Source organism: Equus przewalskii, unplaced genomic scaffold, assembly GCF_037783145.1.
Source record: "Equus przewalskii isolate Varuska unplaced genomic scaffold, EquPr2 ChrUn-13, whole genome shotgun sequence".
Lineage (NCBI taxonomy): Eukaryota > Metazoa > Chordata > Mammalia > Perissodactyla > Equidae > Equus > Equus przewalskii.
The window spans coordinates 8764939-8784660 of record NW_027228750.1 but is presented as its reverse complement, the minus strand read 5'-3'; the positions used below and the strand labels follow the sequence as shown (position 1 = coordinate 8784660).

The window sequence follows — 19722 nt, the reverse complement described above, 5'->3', positions numbered from 1 at the left end:
TTATGTCACATTGAAAAATTTACTGAAGAAAAATATACTTCTAGAAATTATAAAAGGTATTTCTAAATGTGCCAATCCACAGAACACCAGTGTAACAGTCCATAATTGCTTACTTCTTAGTTTTCACTAGAAATTAAGGATTCTAAAGGTTAAGAATTCTAATCATTATATAGAATTAATACTACTTAGAAATATAAGGGTGAAAGAAACAACTGTGTATGAAAAGTAGGTAAGGAAAGTAGAATGTGTTTTTTTGATAAGGAAAGGTGTGAAGGATATTTTTATTAAAGTCTTTTTGTCATTTACAGACAGTAGTTGTTTTATTCTGATGCTTTTGTAAAAGTGCTTCATCTTCAGAGAGTAATGGAAAGGACTCTGACAAATACCCTAGAATACAGGTTTCTGATAACTTTAAGATCATAAAACTGAACTGGGTAAGAATTTCCAGATTTAATAGAAAAACTGGATTCAAGCAGAACAAGAATTAATAACATGAGATTAAATGAACTAATGAGGATGATTATAATTTTTTTACAACTTTTCTTTGAAACATTACTTTGAAACATTGCTGGTTCCTCAATGTTTCATTTTCTAGATTTAAGGAAATCTTTTTCTGAAGCAATTTATGATTTAAAGCAATTTGGTATAGTATATCTTTGTAAACAGAATTGGAACACTTACTTTTTCTCCCTACCTGGTACCTTTGAAATTCAGAAATTTGTTGAGTATTCTTATTTTCATGACAATATAGTTATTTGCATAAACTCAATAAGAATCTACTCTTAAACAGGACACAATTGGAAATGTTGGTTATATTACCAAGGCTTTGACTAGAACGTCATATTTGAGAATATGCAAATATGCATAAAATCACATATGGCTAGACAGTTTTAAGGAAATAAGGTTGACTTTATGGAGCCAATAAAGGCCCTTGGAAAAACTGGTCTAGTACCTTGTTTATAGAGTTCCCAACATCCTTACTAGGTGAGTAATGAAGGTTACTTCTCGGCAGGCCCAGGAACCTCAGGATATCTTGGGGACCTTGAGAAGAGAGGAATGAACCCAAATCTACAAGTATTCCTGGCAGAGTCTGATGGTGAGTCCATGACTTGCCTTCTTAGTCTGAAGAGGCTTTAAAAGTCCCATTTAAGATTCCTTAAGAAAAGTTCCACCAAGCAGATTTAACAAGAAACTGTACAGTCAATCACTATTCTTACAGCACCTATGTAAATAATTGGGCCAAGTTTAATGAGATTAGACTTATTTTGCAAACAAATTAGTCTTACTGTGATTATCTTTGAGAGAAATGAGTGTGATTGTAGAGAAAAAAAATTCTTTCAGTAGAAAACTATAACACAACTTTGTGGATATCAGATTCTAGTCTTGTTCATTGTCTCTGAGGTTTTGTTATATACCTGTAAAACAGACTGGATCCTGAATTCTTCTAGTTTTCTCAAATATCTCGCTACCCTCCAAACTAAGATTTCCAGTTTTCTCCCAGCCTTCTGATATGAAATCACTAAGAACAAAGACTGCCCTTGAACCTTTTTGGAACAGACCATACCAAGTCATCAGCCAAACTTCAGGGGCTTGAGCCTTGGGTCCACATCTCCCAATTAAAAAGGGCTCCTCCGGACTCTTGGAACTGCACACCATCTGGAGATCTAAAATTAAAATTGGCTAGGGAGGTTCCTCCCTAAAGCAGACAACATCTTGAGGGTGGACAGCTCTCCTGAGATCATGGATCAACATCTTCATTTCTAATGTGAAACCTTTATGCCTTTTGTCTTTTCAGTACTTGCCTTCTCTCTCTGTTAATGCACAGGAAGACAGTGCTCCTGAACTCTGGCAACTATCACTGAGTCTACTGCTAAGGCTATAGCCACATAACAAAAGTCTCTAGGCTTTCTGGCTGAGGCACTTTTAGATAATAGAATTGCTTTAGATCACTTGTTGGCTGAACAAGGAGTCGTCTGTGCAATAGCAAGTACCTCCTGCTGTACCTGGATCAGCACCTCTGGTATTGTAGCAAATATAAGAAATTAAACAAGCCACATGGCTAAAGCAACAAGAGACCATTAGACTGAGTTGGCTTTATGCTGTAGTGGCCTACATAAGCAAACCAAAATCTAAGCCTGTAAATGCCTCAAGGTTACGAAATTGAAACCTAAGGATAACCAATCACAAACAGCTAACTAAGCTTTAAGTTACAGCTGACCAATAATTTCCTTACTTTGCTTCCACTTTTCTCTATAAAGCTTCTCCCCAAGCTCCTGTATGTGGAGCACTCCTAACCACTTCTGGTTTGGTGCCGCCCAATTCAAGCTGATTTTTGCCCAAATAAATTCTTACCATTTTTAATATGCTTCAGTTTCTCTTTTAACAGTATGCTTAAGGCAGGGGGTGGAGCACCAGAATCCTGATACCTTTGCCTCTGCTGTTCCTCCAGGAGGTCCTCGGGACATGCTTATTTTACAGAAGAAAATATACAACTCTCCCAGAGTTGGGAGGTACATTTCCTGGGCTACAAATGGCAATCTTCAGTAAGTTCAGCCTATTTGTATGACCTTTTGTGTATTGACTAAAGATTCAGGTTGGTAATTTGGAGTTACAGGCCCCATTTTAATTGCATTTTTTTACACTTGATTGCTGTAACTCCAAACACCTTCCATGAAAGGTATATACTTGTGATTTTAATGAAACTTTTTTTCTTATTGCATTTTGGAAATGATTAAGGCTGAGTCTCCTAGAAAATTACTGGGATAATTCAGCTCTCTTATCCCATTTCCTTCCTCTTCTCCACCCTCCACATTAAAGAAGAAAGTCAATGGGAAATTGCCTTTGATCTCCCCAGCACCAACATTCCAAGTTTTAAACTAGAGTGTATTTTAGGCCAAAGTGTGTTTTTCTTGTTTTATCTGGAAAATATGCACATATTTATGCATGTTCCTTTTTAAAGAGTAAAGGGCTTCTCAGGCTTTTAAAACCAAACTCTATAATACCTTTTGATTAAAGTGCTAGCAGAACCACAACTTAGTGGTTTGGGAAGATGCTCTATAAGTGTAATGGTGGAAAAGATTATGCAATTATGTGATGCTGGTGGTAAGGATCAAACAAACCTTCAGCAGAAGGCAAACATCCAAAAGAGAGAAGGTGAATGCTTTTCAGAGGGTTGTTTGTAGTTAGTAACATATTCTAGAAAGCATTTTTTAGTAAACATCTGTAGAACTGATTTTTTTGTGTGTGGGTGCTTGTTGCTCTTTCAAAGCACGGCTGTCTCTATGATTCTGATCACAGGATGAGATGAGGCTGGGCTTTATATTGGTAGAGAGCTCTGATGCTGAGGACCGGGGTCAGGTTTGAAATGTGGCAGAAAGAGGAGTTATTCATAGAGGCTAGGAGGGCTGCAAAGTCCTCAAAGATGAGCACCTTGAAGCGTATCTTTCATACAATAGGCTTTGAGGCATAGTGGAAAATACAGACTTGGTTAGAATCTTAACTTTGCCATTTTTAAGCCTGCAGACTCTGGGCAAGTTACCCTCTCTGTTTCCAAACTTATAAAATGTGGCTAATATCATTTTGCAAGTTTGCTGGAGGACTAACTATATATATAAGGTGACTGCACATTAACAGACCCACTATTGGTACTTAGTTCATTAAAAATGGTTCTTATTGAGCCAGCCCTGATGGCCTAAGGGTTAAAGTTCAGCATGCTCTGCTTCAGTGACCTGGGTTCAGTTCCCAGGTGCAGAACCACACCACTCATCTGTCCGCAGCCATGCTATGACAGTGGCTCACACAGAAGAACTAGAAGGAATTAAAACTAGAATATACAACTATGTACTGGGGCTTTGGGGAGGGAAAAAAAAGAGGAAGATTGGCAACAGATGTTAGCTCAGGGCAAATCTTTCCCAGCAAAACAAAACAAAACAAAAAATGGTTCTTATTAATCAGGTGAGGCCTAATATCAAGAGCAAAGAGTTCTTAAGCCACTTTTGAGATGTTAGTTAACATTTTGGCATCTGTATCAAATCAACTTAATGAAGTTTATAAGTCTTTAACAAAACATAAATAATTCCCTCAACCTCTACTTCTCTAACTCTTGTCCCTAAAGCTATTCAGCAAGAATGCAGAACAATTTCCTAAGTCACTACTATCACCCTCATTCCACTGTCAAATAAAGCTTGTAATTTTTAGCACACAGGGACTTAAGAGTATAATGCAGCACTAACATCTAGAATTAAGAGATTTTATTTTTAACTGAATCTTCCCCTGTCCTCATTCAATCTTTCAGCAGAGAAGTTAAGATTTCGGGGGGGTTCCAATGATTCCCTAAATTATGAGTAGATCACTGTGCCTAAAGTATTTGTACAAACAATATGGTTTATGCTGAACACTTGCTTTCCTTGTGGGAGTTTAGAATTTTGAGCAAACTCCAGGGAGAGGGTACCTATATGGTGATACTATATGGTACTATAAGGAATTGGCTCATGTGATCATGGAGGCTGAGAAATCTAAGATTTGCAGTCAGAAAGCCAATGGTATAGTTCTAGTCTGAGTCCAAGTCTGAGTCCAAAGGCAGAAGACTGGTGTCCCAGCTGGAAGACAGGCAAAGAGAAAGAATTATTTCTTACTCAGCCTTTTATTCTATTCAGGACTTCAGCAGATTGGATGAAGCCCATCCACATTGGGGAAGGCAATCGACTTTACTCAATCTACTGATTCAAATGTTAATATCATCCAGAAACGTGGCACACACACCCAGAAATAATGTTTAACCAAGTATCTGGGCACTCCATGGCCCAGTCAAGTTGATATATAAAATTAACCATCTCAGGGGTGGTCTTGGGTAACCCCCATCCAATCCTACTTTAGCTCTATAGTTCAGCTCTGTACAGACTAGAAAATACTTTCTCCAGCCCTGAGCTCTTTCCAGCACAAGTCTTAACGTTTCATCAATAAAATTGGGTGCACTACACCCTACCTCAAAGGTTATTACGAAGAATAAATGAGGAAGTACGTTCATTTATTCATTTCATTCGATCCAAGTGCCTCCTGTGCCAGGCACTGTGCTAGACAGAGGGGATATGTGCAGGCAGAGGGTAGCATGATGGGGCACAAGGGTGGGCAGGGGCTGGATCATGCAGGGCTTGGGAGACCATGCTAAGAACTTCAGATTTTGTCCTAAATGCAACGGGAGGTCCCTGAAGGGAGGTTCAGCACTGTGCCTGGTACACAGTGAGCACCCAGGACATGTTTGTTACTAAGCATTACCACCAGGATGTCGTATCAGAAATTCGACATATCTAAAGTCAAACCCAATCCTCTCTTCTCTGTAATTCTTCCGAGTTGACTGCTTCTTTCTAAGACACTCAGTTCTTCCTATCACTTAGACAATTCAATTGATCTTTAATTCTTCATTCTCTTTTGTTCCTCTTCTACCAATTTGTTCTTTCAGTTGTCCCTCATATTTGATCCTGAGCTAATTATCTTGCTGAGCCTACTTCTTCCTCTCTAATATGGGGATCATACCTCAGAAGACTAAGCGGATTAAATCAGCTAAATGCATGTGAATTGCTTACCCTGTGTCTAGCATGTAGCAAGAACTCACTAAAGGTTGACTTACTACTTGTGCTACAAATTGCAGATACGTACAGAAGAGGAAGCAGTTCTTGAAAAAATGAGCCCTGTGTACCTCAGATTAATCTTAAAGCTCAACCTCGAATCTCAATTGTTCCAAACTCCATTTGTTAACAGGATAGGGCCTAGGATTCTTAAAAAGCAATATTCCAGTTCCTTGAGGTATTTGCCCTAATGTCCAGCTTTTTCACCTCCTACCTCCCTGACCAAACTAAAGCATTTAGTATTACATAAATATTCCTTTTGGTTTCTGACCTGTCTTTGCCATTGCTCCTCCTCCTGCCTGGAAAGGCCCAGTTCATACCACAAAACTCTCCTGCATATATTTACCTATTTGGCAAGTACTTAGGCAGTGTCTACTAAATGCTGGGACTGCTCTAGGTGCTTGGGATACATCTGTGAATACGACAAAGCTCCTGCCCTCAAAGCGTCTATGCTAGTGGGGAAGACAGATAATGAAACAAACATATATATATGTTGGGTTATTGGTAAGTACAGTGAAAACATACATGCATATCCCTTCTATCAAAGTACAAACTCAAAGGCTGGAGCCAGGTCTTATTCAGAATCTTTGTTTCCTCACATAGCACCTTATATTTGTAGATGCTTGATATTTTTGAATAAATAATATTCTGGAGACTTTTTAATACTGTCAAATATTAAATTGCTACAGAGCAACAGGAGTTGCATTCAAATTCAACAAAATGAAGTCTTCTGTGACTGCTTTTGCATCAGTCTGTTGTTGAAAACTACAAACAATGAAGAGAAGATAACGTCCTATACTTTCAAATGGTAGAAGACATTTTTGTGGCTTACACATACCTATTTCTGTAGTGGTCTGAGTGTTGCATCATTTAACGACGAGGATATGTTCTGAGAAGTGCATTGCCAGACGATTTCATCGTTGTGGGAACATCAGAGTGCTAGATGGCACAGTCTACTGCACACCTAGGCTATATGCCTCTAATCTTATGGGACCACTGTTGTAGATGTGGTCAATCAATGTCGTTATGCAGCACATGACTGTACATGCTCTGAGCTGGAATCTTAAGTCCAAATGGTGACTCTAGTAATCCCTTAGCCTTGGTTACACAAATGCAAAATGGGGCAAATAACAGTACCTACTATTTAGGGTTGTTAATGAGAATTAAATGAGTTGCTGACCTATGTTAAGTACTTAATGATATTACCTATTATGTTATTATTATGGGGTACAAGTATGCTTGATTTCTTTTAAATATCCACGGACACTTCTGTGAGAATATATGTACTTCAGGAAGTGTCTAAAAGAGAAGAGAAGAGTTTGGCACAAGGACCTTTTTAAAAGAAATTATAATTTGTTAACTGAAAAAACGAACATTTGATAAGAGTTTAACAAGCTTTCCTCCAACCAAATTTATTGAACATAACAAAATTCTATATACAAAATGACCTGGACCTGCTGCTTCAAAACATGATCCTTTCTTAACTAGTAGTCATACAGTGTCAAAAAGCAGCTTACTCTAAAATTAACAGAAAAGTGCTCAATGTACATTAAATGAATGGCTTAACTACTGGAACTTTAATGTTCTATAAGATAATTAACACAGATAAGATCAAGTGCCTATGACACGCTGCTGCAGAACTGACAGGAGACGTCAAGAAGCCATTTTGTGCACTGCCACTGTGATGCCATCATGTTTCTGGATCATAATGTTCCTGAAAGGCAAAGTGGAAGATATTCAGTAAAATGTTCTATGTGAGAGTCAGTGCAAGATTAAAGATGCTGTTTGGTTTAGAACACAACTAAAAAAATAATATTTATCATTTTCCTATGTATAAAAGCAATACATGAACATTACAAAACACTTGGGAAATATAGAAAAGTGTAAAATATAAAAATTAAATGAATCCTATAATCCTATCAGAGACAACCACTACTAATACTTTCCTGTTTTTTAATCTGCATGTAATATACATTTTTTCTCTTTTTACAAAACTTATCATACTGTGCCTAGTTTTGTATTCTGCTTTTTTTCCACTTACTATTATTCTGAGGACCCTCACGTAGAATATCTTTGGTATTTCTATTACTACAGAAGTAGTTTCTGTTGTTTGTTTAGTCTTCCTCTGTGCTATTTATTACTTTCTTTTTCTTGATAGACTGATGTCATGACAATCCTTACTCTTCATTAAATGTCATTGTGATGTGAAAGCACAGTAGCTTCAGAGATCAATCTATTTGCTCCTGTGGTCCAAAGGGTGAAGACCCTCCCTCAAAGTACTTTGAATGAGGAATCCCTGATGAACACAGGGCGGGCCCCAGTCAAATTTCCCAGGGATTTTCCTGAATAAAAAGGAAAGGAAGGGATCTGCTGACATCTACTCACCCATTATCTGATTCTAGACACACCACAGGAATATCAGTGGGGTCCGAGGTTAGCTTAGCTGCTTGCTGGGCTAGAACAGATATCACCCCAGCATGCTCATCTGATAGGGTCCCACGGCCTGGAAGAGAGAGATGAGATGAGGCCACCTGATTGTCCAAAAATGATTATAGAGCTATAGTAGTATCTTTCATTGAAGTATTCACAAAAAGAAGGTTCAGTTCATGGTCTCTTAGGTTAGGTACTGACATGAAATGATTTTGCCCTGATACAGCTGGTTACATCAGTAAGAAAGCCAAACAACAGTTCTTAAATCAATAAAGTCATAACAGACACTCAATCTTCAAAGTCATTCTCATCACCATCTCTAAACACCTTCTCACGCATATAAGGAAGGTGTAATTCACATCAATTTGAAAGTCATAAATTCATTTTACAGGAACCTTACTGAAACCAACAACAAGTTCAGAGGTGACTGACAAAAAGCAGTCAAAAAAGGCAAGACGCTTGTTGAAACAAATTAATTCCTCATGGGAAATCTGACTTCCTTTTACTGACTCAACCTCAAAGGATATAAAAGTCTTTCGTCAGGAGTTCAGCTGTAAGATCACCTTGACAGCACATGGGAATATTCTGTGAGCAATTACTTCCACTAGAATAAGCTGGCTGCTTTCAAATGTCAACAAAACTGGCTTTTTATTAATGTTTGTTTTAGCCTGTAGCTAATAACTAAATCTTGGGTCCAGTTACAAAAAGTGGTCACTAAGTTTACTCCACAATATATTTCTATATATACAGGCAAGACAAGCCTAAGTGCCTGAGGGTGAGTCAGGTGACAGACACGCCACTATGGCAGAGTCAATCAATAACTAGTGTTATAGGTAATATTCAATCGATAGCAAGTGTTATAGATAACATTAACTAGCCAGATCCAGTGCAGTCTTTCAGGCCTTGAAGGTTTCTGGAAGGAACTCATTGAGTTTTAGACCTCCACACTTGAATTTCAGCCCTTCCGTTAGTGAACCGGGCAACCGCCTCAAAAGAAAATCTGCCTTTTTTCTCCCAACTAACTGATTTGTGTGTAAAACCTAACTGGCTACACGGATTACCTCCTTCAGTTACCCTCCCAGCTGAAATTCAGAGCTTTAAAAATCCCTGCAGTAGGAGTAAGGAGTCCTGGTTTTACTAGTCCTGACATTAACTGGCCGAATGCTTTAGTTATTTACCTTTCTGGGTTTATTTCCTTATCTGTAATTGTTCCCCATGATTGAATACTATGTCTGGGTGTTTTACACATATTATATAATCTTATAGCATTGTGATTAAGAGGCTTTGGAGCCAGACTCAAATCCCAGCTCAACTAGCTGTCTGACTGCGGATAAGGTACTCCACCTCTGTACCTCAATTTCTTTATTGACCTCACAGCGTTGTTAGGAAGATTAAATTACTTAGTATATGCAAAGCATTAGTATGGTGTCTGGCACATAGTAAGAGCTCAATAAATATAATTCTATAATTATTATCATTATTAAACAACAACCAATAAGAAACTGAGGCTCAGAAAGGTTCTTTTTGGTCCAAGTTCACACTATTGAGAAATGCCAGAGCAGGGAGTTGAACCCAGGGCTGTCCAACTCTGAAGTCCCTGTTTTTACTGCCTACTCACTTACTGTTAAGTGTAGTTGGACTGAAAAATAGCACCATCCATCTTGCAGAGTGACTGTGAAAATCAGAGATAACGTATATAACGCCTAACAGTCGCAGCATATACCATACATTCAGTAAATGGTAACTGTTGTCATTATCTGAAGTCCTTTCTAGATCCAACTTAAAGTGACTCCAACACTATTTTAGTAGAAACAACTGTGTGGCACTAGAACTGCACAGAACATTCCTACCTTCACACATACCAACGGAGAAATTTTAAGTTTCTGATCTTGTTATCTGGAGATAATCTCTACTCTCACCAAAGTACCCAGAAAGTGGCAGGGTAACAAGAAATAAAAATGAGAGAATAACAGCACACTAGGCTCCCAGTCAACATCAAATGCTGTGCAATCCACCAAAGGGCTGACGTGAGATACTCACAGCCCAGATTAAGCCCTTGTGAATCTGTGCACAGGACTCCAACGATGGATGGATTCTTCATTCTAATTCCAGGAACACAGGAGGGATGAAGCAGATGACGTGAGAAAATGAATTTAAATGATTATAACAACACATACAGGATTTCTACGGACCAGGCAGTGCTGAAAGTGCTTTCAAGGGGCCCAGCCTGATGGCATTGTGGTTAAGTTCGCAGGCTCCGCTTCAGGGGCCCGGGGTTTGCAGGTTCAGATCCTGGGCGGACCTACACCGGCTCATTGCGCCATGCTGTAGCAGCACCCCATATACAAAGTAGAGGAAGACTGGCCCGGATGTTAGCTCAGGGACCATCTTACACACACACACACACACAAAAGTGCTCTCAATCAGTGTTTCTCCATCTTTTTTCACCATCGCCCCCATCCCGACAAAAATTAAATTCTAATTAGCCAACTTAAACAGTTAAACTAATTTCTCTCTAATGAAAGAAAAGACGATCAGGTACTGTTGAGCTTTGGAGGGCCACAAACACTGCAATATCGAGGATTTTGCTGCCCTCGTTAAAAAGGCATGCTTTAGCATACAAAGTCATTTAAAACTGTTGAAAGACTTAAGTAACACGCGTTGCCTCCTGGAGAGGAAGTGGGAAGCGAGGGGCACTGGTGCGAGGTAGGCGTTTCCCTGTAGCCTTCTTCCACTTTTCCAGTTTTGGATTTTACGTAGATATTACTCATTCGAAAAATTTAAGGGATGTCTTTCATCTTCTTAAGCACCCAGTACTGGTTACGCACGGAAGGGAATACGTGCGTGTGTTTATGTTTACATCGCAAGGCTCGACTTTGCGCGAGTGGTTTCCCCTAAATTAACCCATTTCCTGAAACTCCTGAAGAACGACCCTGGCCATACAGTCAATCTCAACAACAGGACAGGCGATTTGGCCGCGGAGGGTCGCTCGCTCGGGACGGGGCGGAGGCCCGGCGGGATTTTAATTTTAATTCTAAACGGCGGGGCAGGGATCACCGTCTCACCCCGCGGCCCGGGGGACGCCGCGCGACCTCAGGACAGGCCCAGGAGGCCGCCCTACTCACGTGTCCTCTAAGTGCTGCTCCAAAGTCGCCTCCATGCCGCCCCGCCGTCCGCCCTCGCCCAGGACCCGCAGCTCCTCGCGTCCACCGCCTCAGGCCCCCGAGCGCTCCTCGGTCACATGATACGAGCGGGGCGCAGACGGGGACGGCGCCTCCAAAGGGACAAACTTCGCCTCGCAGCGTCCGCTTTGAATACGGGAAGACGTCATTCCGCTTCCGCCGCGCGAGCAGGGCCGAGAGTTCCGCTGCTGGCGCGGCGATCCGCTCCGGAGCCGGGAGGCGCGGGTTGTTCCCCAGGAGAGGGGGCTGCAGCCGAATCTCGGGGCCTGGCCTGTCACTTTGTGTCGGTGACTTAAGCCTTTGGATTCGGATTCAACCCGCTCCGAAACGTCGGGCCAGATCTTAAGTTTTATAATAATCCGGCCGGTCAGGCAGGGTCTGATCCGCGCGGTGGGGCCGGGACAGAGAAGATACAGGACCCCGGCGAAGGGGTCCACAGGCTTGTAGAGGAAAAGACATGCACACAGGGCCTGGAGGACGGGATGGAACAAGGTTAAAACCCAAGCTGGGTATCGGGAAAGTGTCGGGATTTTAACGAAGACTTTTGTTCTTCCTTTGGCGGGGGCGCGGGAAATTTTGGGAAGTTAGGTGAACTTGGAAAGAAGACAGTAGGACTACTTAAAAATCATTTTTTAAAAAAGTTAATTATAAAAGCAGTTGTAAAAATAAGGGAAGAACGCCACCCATCGTCTCTGTCCAGGATGACTATTAATCTCTCGAAGAGTATCCTTTCAGCCCATTGTCTTTGCAAATGTATACTTTTAATGTTTTTTCTTTTTTAAGCTAAATTGACACAGATACTGGACATACAATTCTGTAGCTGGCGTTTTTCACAGAATTGAGCAGAAATGTCTTTCCACGTCAATAAGTATTCATTTATATCCTTCGTAATAGGTACAAAATATTCTATATTATAGCTGTACCTTAATTGATTTAACCAACCCCTTATTAACGTGCAACTGGGTTGCTTATAGCTTTTTTTGAAGGGGAGGCTATTACAAATGCTAGGTGAATATCCTTGTAGCTAAATATCTATGCAGTTTAAGATTTTCATTATGATAAGTTACTAGAATGGAATTACTGGGTCAAAAGATGTGGACATTTTCAAGACTTTTGATATACATTTACAAATTGCCCCCCAGAAAGGTGGTACCAATTTACGCTCAGATTGGTAGCATTTTAATGCAAATGGGAGTATGTTCATAGGCTCTCCCAGCCGCCCGAAGCCTCTACCCGCTCCCTGTGCTTAAGTCCTCCTGACATCGCTCCTAGATCTACGTTTTCTCCGACCCTCTCACCTCCAGCTTTTACTCACAGTCTACCTTCTGGTCTGGGGCCGAGCTTCAAGGCTTCTCTGGACTTGAATTCAGTCTCTCTTCATTCCCTGGCTGTGATGGCAAAACTTGCAGCTTCCTTAAAATTCTAGGCTTGAATATTGTAATTCAGGAGTTTTAGACTCCTGCCCTAGAAAAATTATTTATCTTAATCTTAGGGATAACAATATGGGCCATTTAAATTTTGGAAAAAGCAGTTTAAAACTACCCTTAAAAGACAGCTTTAGAAAACGTAAAGAGCCAACCTCCTTCCCGCCGAAGTCCTGCTGGGGAAAGGGCGGCACTGCAGTACCGCTCCCTTGTGGTCCCACGCGGTGTAAAGTTTTGCAGGGCTAGGACTTAGCTCCGGCTTTTTAACCACGAGGGCAGTCACGTCCAATAGTGTCATGCGAGCCACATCTGTAATTTTAAATGATTTGGTAGCCACACCAAAAAAGTAAAACAGGTGAAATTAATTTAATAAATTTTATTTATTCAAATAATATCTCCAGAATATTATTTCAACATGTAATCAATTGAAATAATACTGAGATATTTTACATTTTTTCGTCTGTACTAAGTCTTCAAAATACGGTGTATATTTTACACTGATAGCACATTTCAACTCAGACTGGCACATTTCAAGCGCTCAATAGCCACGTGTGGCTGGTGGCTCCTATGTTGGCTACTGCAGCTCCAGGGTACCTCTGATTATCTCAAAGCCAGATCAGTGACCAAAAGATTCTGAGCAAAGCAGACCATTGCTTTTCAAACTGTAAGGAAAGCCTCTGAAGGGAAAACGTGCAAGCAGGAAGAGGATGACCGCTGGCCCACACATCCTTGCTGTCCCGGAGGTGGGAGCACAGATTACTTCACACTATCGCTCTTTCTCTGCCCTGCGGCTATTTTGCCCCTGCCCAGGTAGGCAGAGGGAGCAGGGTAACTTATATAAGCAGGGAAAGTGCTGGGGGTCTGGGGTGATGGTTGGAGGTGGCTGACCGCTAGTTTTCTACTGTCTTCAGCTTGTAGGGTATTTGATGATTCTTTGGTCTCGGTTTTGAGTACTGATAAGCATTTTTTGGGTGACTGGAAAAGTCCCATGACACCCATATTAGAGTACTTGTGTCCTTGTCTTGTAATTTTTTATATGTTTACTTTTCAAGGACAAGAAGAGCATCTTCTCCATTTCTGCATCTTGACTGCTGCAGGGCACAATAAGGATCCAGTAAATATTTATTGAAGAATCTCAATGGGTCTTTTGGGGAAAGGACTCTGTGATGTGAAGAACCTTTAAGTCCTGAACTTTAATCACCTTTATCCTCTTTATTCTCCTCTCCTCCGTAAACAAGCTCTTGAAAATGAAAATCCCAGGGGAGTCTGGCAGAGAATGCCCATGCCCACATGTCCCAACTGAGAAGTGGGAGATGAGAAGCTGTGTAGGGGGAACCAGACCTTGTAGGTCATCTCACTGCTGTTGGCCTGAGACCCTAACCCTTCTTCCTTGACCTCTCAGGAGCAGAATCCTCTTGGAGGATTGATTTAAGAAATGCCACTCCCGTAGAGAATCTAGCTCTCTTTTGGGTACAGAGAGCTCTGCTACCCTAGGACCGGCCCCATTGGTCACTCTTTCAAGTGCTTAGGGTCACAGGCCTGAAGCTGGGCTGGGAAATGGGCCTTCTTGTGCCACCAGGGGGCACCACGGCCATGGAAAACTCTGCTCAGGCTGGAGGATCCTAGATGAGGGAAAGGGACCAAGAGTCTACTGAGTACAGCTTGGTGAGGATAGCACTATGCGAGATTGGTGGCCTTGGAGTCAGAGGCAGAATTGAATCCTGGCTTGGCCACTGCCTAACCTTGTGACCTCAGGCTCAGGGGCTCATTGGTAACATGGGAGTACCATTACCTGCCTCCTCAGGTTGTGGGGAGGACTGTATGAGATGTTCTGTGTAAGAGGGGCTGGTGCATTGTGGGAGTCCATAACTAAACTTTGCTAAATCTGAGTAAGAAGACCTGTCTGTTTCCTCAGATTGCTTACAGTCTTGGGGAGGACACACATTGGAAAATAACTAACAGTTCGATGAAGGTGAGAGCTGAATGCCTGCCACAGACCTCAGGCGATCCAGGCTTCTTGCCGGCGTGAGCTCACAGGGCTGGAGTTACACAGCTGCTCTATAAAGCTGTCTTAAATGACATAATTAAATATGTTTTCTTGCACTTTTCTATGGTATAAAAATTATAAACTACAGTGAGAAAGAAAATCACCTGAAGTCCTCGCTCTAACCCTAATGACGTGAATGTGAATGAGCTGCATAGAATGGGATAGGGTTTGGATGAGGTGGAGGTGGGGAAAGGCATGTCTCAAGGTTGACGAGAATCTTGCCAGCTAAAGCATCTCACTGCAGGCGAGCTACCAGATAGGCCCCCGGCGGGGGACATACCCCTGCCTTCTGATAGTGGACACCACCTGAGAGCTGAGTCCTCCGTGCAAAGCCTGATTCCTCATCATCGTAACAGCAGTAATATCGTTTACACAGAGCGACAGCTGCGCGCCAGGTAATTCCCAGGCCTCGTTAGTCCTCATGACCTTTTTGGAGTAACTACTGTCACTATTCTCCTTTTACAGTTAAAAAAAACCCCTCAGGCTCAGAAGATCAACTCCTCTCACTTCGTCAGCGACACAGTTCTAGAAATGTGAGAGGGATCTGGAGGCCCAGCCCAGACCTCTCACTCTGTAGAGAAAAAAATCTGAGGCTCAGAGAGGGGAAGTGGCTAGTTTGGAGCTTAATTTCAGATCCTTAATCTCCTATCCAGTTCTAACTGTATTGTGCTGCCAGAGGCTATCTTAGAGCTTTAGTTAAACCAATTTCAGAGACGTTCTTTGTTATGGGTTCAATATGTCTCCCCAAAATTCATATGTTGAAGTCCTGACCCCCAGTACTTCAGAATGTCACCTTATTTGGAAATAGGGTCTTTATAGAGATAAGTTAAAATGCGGTCATTAGGGTGGACCCTGATCCAATATGACTGGTGTCCTGATATAAAGGGGAAATTTGGACACAAAGACACAGAGGGAAGACAATGTGAAGAGATGGAGAGAAGATGGCCATGTACAAACCAAAGAGAGAGGCCTGGAACAGCTCCCTCCCTTGGCCCACAGAAGGAAGCAACCTTCCTGACACCTTGATTTTGGACATTTAGCCTCCAGAACAACAAATTTCTGTTGTTTAAGCCACAAAGTCTAGGGGTGAAAGTCAGTGTCTGTGATAATCACAGACATTTGGCAGCCCTTGATAATAGAAAAACTGGTTGAGAGGGTCGCCCTCCCAGAGACAAAAGGGTAGAGTGGATAATCTTTGCAGCTTGCTCCCGACCTTGATATTTGGCTAAGACATTTTCCTTCCGTTGGCCAACAGTGGTGGCATGACCCATTTAACTGTGATCTTTTCGAGTCTGTTTTGTATCCCTGAGCCTGGCTTACAGAAGGTGCTCAGTAACTGTGTATAGAGGGAATGAGTGGGCAGATGGGCTGCTGGCCGCTCGAATCCAAGCCTCTCCAAGCAGTGAGCTGGGCAGGGGAGTAGGGTACAGGCTGTCAGTGGATAGAAGTTGACGTCAGGCACTGCCTCCTAAAGTTTACAGCTGAGCCCCAATTCTGGAAGACACAAGCAAAATATATTCTAGATGACTCAGGGTTGGCTAAAGAAGTTCCAGCTCAGGAAGCGATTTTCCTGCTGCTTTAATAATTTTGCTATTGAGGATAAACGAGGTGCAGACTTCCGTATCCAAGTCTTCATTAGATGTCCCGTTAATGCAGCCGTGACAAATGGGAGGGAAGCCCTTACGAATACAAAAAAGATCAACCCGGTGTAAAAGATCGTAGACTAGGGAAAAGAAAATTTAGAGGAGCTGATAAAATACCCTGTCCTTAATTGGACTGTCTGCATCACACATCAAATCAGCCTTAATGCCGAGATTTATTGGCTTTGGAATTGAGTAAATGAAATAAGTGCTTGAAAATGAATGGAAAAGAAATTACCTGTATTAAAATGTATTTGCAATGAGGTCTGTGCATTGATGGTTTTAGTCAAATGCAGATTTCAGCTTCCTTTGCTATGTCTCACTGTCTACCTGGCATGCATCCCCTTAGCCCTTGGTGGGTTTCAGAGAACATGCTTGTGGGGTCACAAGATGTACCATTGTCAATAATCTCTGCCATTGTCCTGGAAAAATCCTTCTTGGGCAGTGAAATACCTTCGTGTCTTTATTTCACCATCTGTGAACTTAGTAAAGTGTCACTGGCCCTTGCTTCACAGTAGAGAATGTTGTGAAGACAAGATGACCTGCCTAGTTCTGCCCATCCTGCCATGGAGAGCAGAGCGAAAGCTTTCTTATTGACTGCCACCATCTATCTTGGAATCCATGTTTAGCTTCAAAAGCTTATCTTCTATCGCAACATTTAATTAACTTCTGGTAAGACCTTGGACAAGTCCTCTAATGCCTTCATAGCTCAAGTTTTTTTCACTGTCAGTGAAGATAAGAATAGTACCTCCCTCCTGGTGGCGTGTGAGAATTCCATGAGACATGCATGTAAAAGCCCCTAGCACAGCCCTGGGCACCGCTGCAAGCAGTGAACAAATGAGACCTGTTGTTGCTAGGACCTCGAGAAATGAGAGCTGGGGCAAATTTGAATTAGACTATCATTAAGTGTTCTTAGTTGTAAGCAACAGAAGCTGACTCTGGCTTATGGGGTAGGAAAGGAAGTTTTAAAATGACGTTGGGTAGCTTATGGTTGCTCCTTTGTTGGGAGGGCTGGAGAGCTCAGTCTAAGCCTCCAGCGACAAAGCTCCAAACTCCCGTGAAGAAAACACCCTGCTGCCGGCCTGACTGCCGTACACCCAGTGCCGTAACCACTGCACCCCTGGAGCCACACCCCTTTGCCGCTGTCTGGCCAGCAAAGTGGGATTTTCTCGGAGCCTCTGAATTGAGGTCTTGTGAAGGTAAATTTAAGCGATGGAGCCTGGATCACGTGCCCGGCTTTAGTTGCAAAGGAGGAGGAGGCTGAGGAGGAAACATTCTGCTTTCTCTGTTTTGAAAGGGCCCTGAACCCAGCAAAGGTATTCACGAGGGGCAGCAGGAGAGCATCTCAAGCATCTCTACAGAAGGCTTCCTGCTTTTGTGAGGGAGAACTCTTGGGCAGGACAGCCACAGCCTTTCCACAGCTCAGACAGCAACTTGCAAAGGGGAGGGCAGTGCTTTCTGTTTTCTCTTCTGCGGGAGCCCAGTGTATATGGAATTCGAGAACGCTGGTCATTTTGCTTTGTGCTCCTAGAGGTAAGGGCTGTAAAAGTGCATTTCAGAGTCTGCCTGTCCGCCAACTTCATGCTGTGGCCTCACTGTAGATCTCCAGTTCCATTTCTTTATCGATTTCTCACTCCTAATTTGCCAAATTCTATGCTGGGAGCAATAGTGGATCAGGCAGAGTTTCCTCAGTCATGGGGCTTGTGTTCTGAATAAGCTAGAGAGAATGAAAACAAACCCAAGTCCTATTTTGGATAAGAGAAACTCTTCAGGCCAATGGTCATTACCAATAACAACCTGCACGTTTGTCCCTGCCTGGAGCCTGGGGCCAGGCACTGTGTTTTCAGGTACCAGACTCCAAGGAGAGGACTCAGTAGGGCAGGCATCGGTCCCTCCCCACACCTTTCAGGGACAGAGCTGCTTCTGGGAAGGAGAAGATGAGAGACAGACAGACAGACAGACAGGAGGATGAAAAGAGAAACCAAAACCTCAGGGTCAAGGTCTTTTCAGAACTTGACAGTTGTGTCTTTACCCTCCATGGTGCCTAGAAGAGCATCTGGCACACAGAAGATGTTCATAAATATCCGTTCTAGTAGTGAAGAAATCCCCTGTGGAAATCTCTTAGGAAACTGAGCCCCTCCAACCCTTCATCTGTACGATATCCTAGCTCCCAAGAACCAGTTGAAATGGGGGAAACCAGTGTTAACAGCAGTGGACAGTCTTGCTAACTTACTTGATGCTACAGATTTCACCTCTCTAGGCCTCAGTTTTAATATCCGTAAACTTGATTAACTTCTCAAGAACTTTTTCAAAAGGTAAGTTTTTGAATTTACTTTTTTACTTAAAGGTGAAAAATTAACATTTACCCAGCACATCCATTCATACACGTTCTCATTTTAATCTCGCAGTCATTCTGTGAAGGATCTCTATCCCAATTTTTTAGATAAAGTAGCTGAGGTCTGGAGAGGTCAACTAACTTGTCATGGTCATAGAATTTGAAAGTGTCATGGCCTTGGGACTTTAAGGCCAGGGCCCGCCACTCTCCAGGATATAGATCCCAGGTGAGTCAGTCCCTCTGCAGCTCTTGTCTTCTCAACCAGGTTAGACAACACAGGCCTGTGAGCCAGTCCCGTAAAGTGGCCAAGGGCTGCTTTCTCCCCATCTGCCCTGCCAGCAGTGGGAGGACTTGTCCACGTGCCTTTGGCCACCACACAGTAAATCAATTCCACATTAATTCTGGACCATCAGCATTTTCCCTTAGGAGAAAGTAGAGGCAAGAGACTAATGTCTCATTGATCTTTCCAGTTGCCAGAAGGGAAGTCAGATGAATCTAATCCCATCTGTCAAGGTAGAGAAGGGCTCCTCTGAAAGCAGCACGGATTACTTTAAGGAGATAACAGTTCATCACTCTCTGGACAAGCCAATATGAAATTGGGGCTTACCTCGTTGATGAGTTGGTAGAAGCATCGATCAGCAAAGAGAGTGTCTAGGAAAGTGAGAAGCAAGTTCCCTGGCCCTTTTTCCACTTGTCCTTTCCCTAAGACTTCCTGTTTTTTATATATACACACCCATACAAACAGGACAGAATCCACCCTGAGCCCCAAGAAAGAGTCAACATGTGTTGAGGATTGATTCTTGCCAGGTACTGTACTAGCTGTTTTATATTTACTGTCCAGCAGCTTTATGAGGAGTTCTTGTTAGCACTGTTTTACAGATGTGGACCCTGAGGCTTAGAGGGGTTGAGTACTTGCCCAAGGTTACTCAGCTAGTGAGGGGGCGAGTCAGGTGCAGGCTGGCCACCCTTGAGCCTGCCCTCAACCACAGCCAGCACGTGCAGGTTACTCAGCCTGACAAGAGGCCCAGACAGCCCTGCTT

At 42.5% G+C, this 19722-nt stretch overlaps 2 protein-coding genes across 3 annotated transcripts in view; both read right to left on the bottom strand.

The window, feature by feature from the left end:
• SLC16A4 (solute carrier family 16 member 4) overlaps positions 1 to 7005 on the bottom strand; it is a 33321-nt gene extending 26316 nt beyond the window's left edge. Inside the window, exon 1 of one of the 2 annotated variants that reach the window (XM_008528152.2) lies at positions 6463 to 7005. The gene's annotated coding sequence lies outside the window, so the exon portion shown is untranslated. Of the gene's footprint in view, positions 1 to 952; positions 1037 to 6462 lie in introns of those variants that run through there. The other variant, XM_070608056.1, reaches the window with a different exon arrangement.
• A 5-nt stretch (positions 7006 to 7010) lies between these two features.
• LAMTOR5 (late endosomal/lysosomal adaptor, MAPK and MTOR activator 5) lies at positions 7011 to 12860 on the bottom strand. Its single transcript, XM_008528151.2, has 5 exons — positions 12552 to 12860; positions 11180 to 11706; positions 10095 to 10156; positions 8010 to 8127; positions 7011 to 7338 (listed from the first exon to the last, which is right to left on the bottom strand). The coding sequence occupies exons 2-5, from the start codon at positions 11212 to 11214 to the stop codon at positions 7278 to 7280; spliced, it is 276 nt and encodes a 91-aa protein (XP_008526373.1). The 5' UTR covers positions 11215 to 11706; positions 12552 to 12860; the 3' UTR covers positions 7011 to 7277.
• Between the last annotated feature and the right edge of the window lie 6862 nt (positions 12861 to 19722).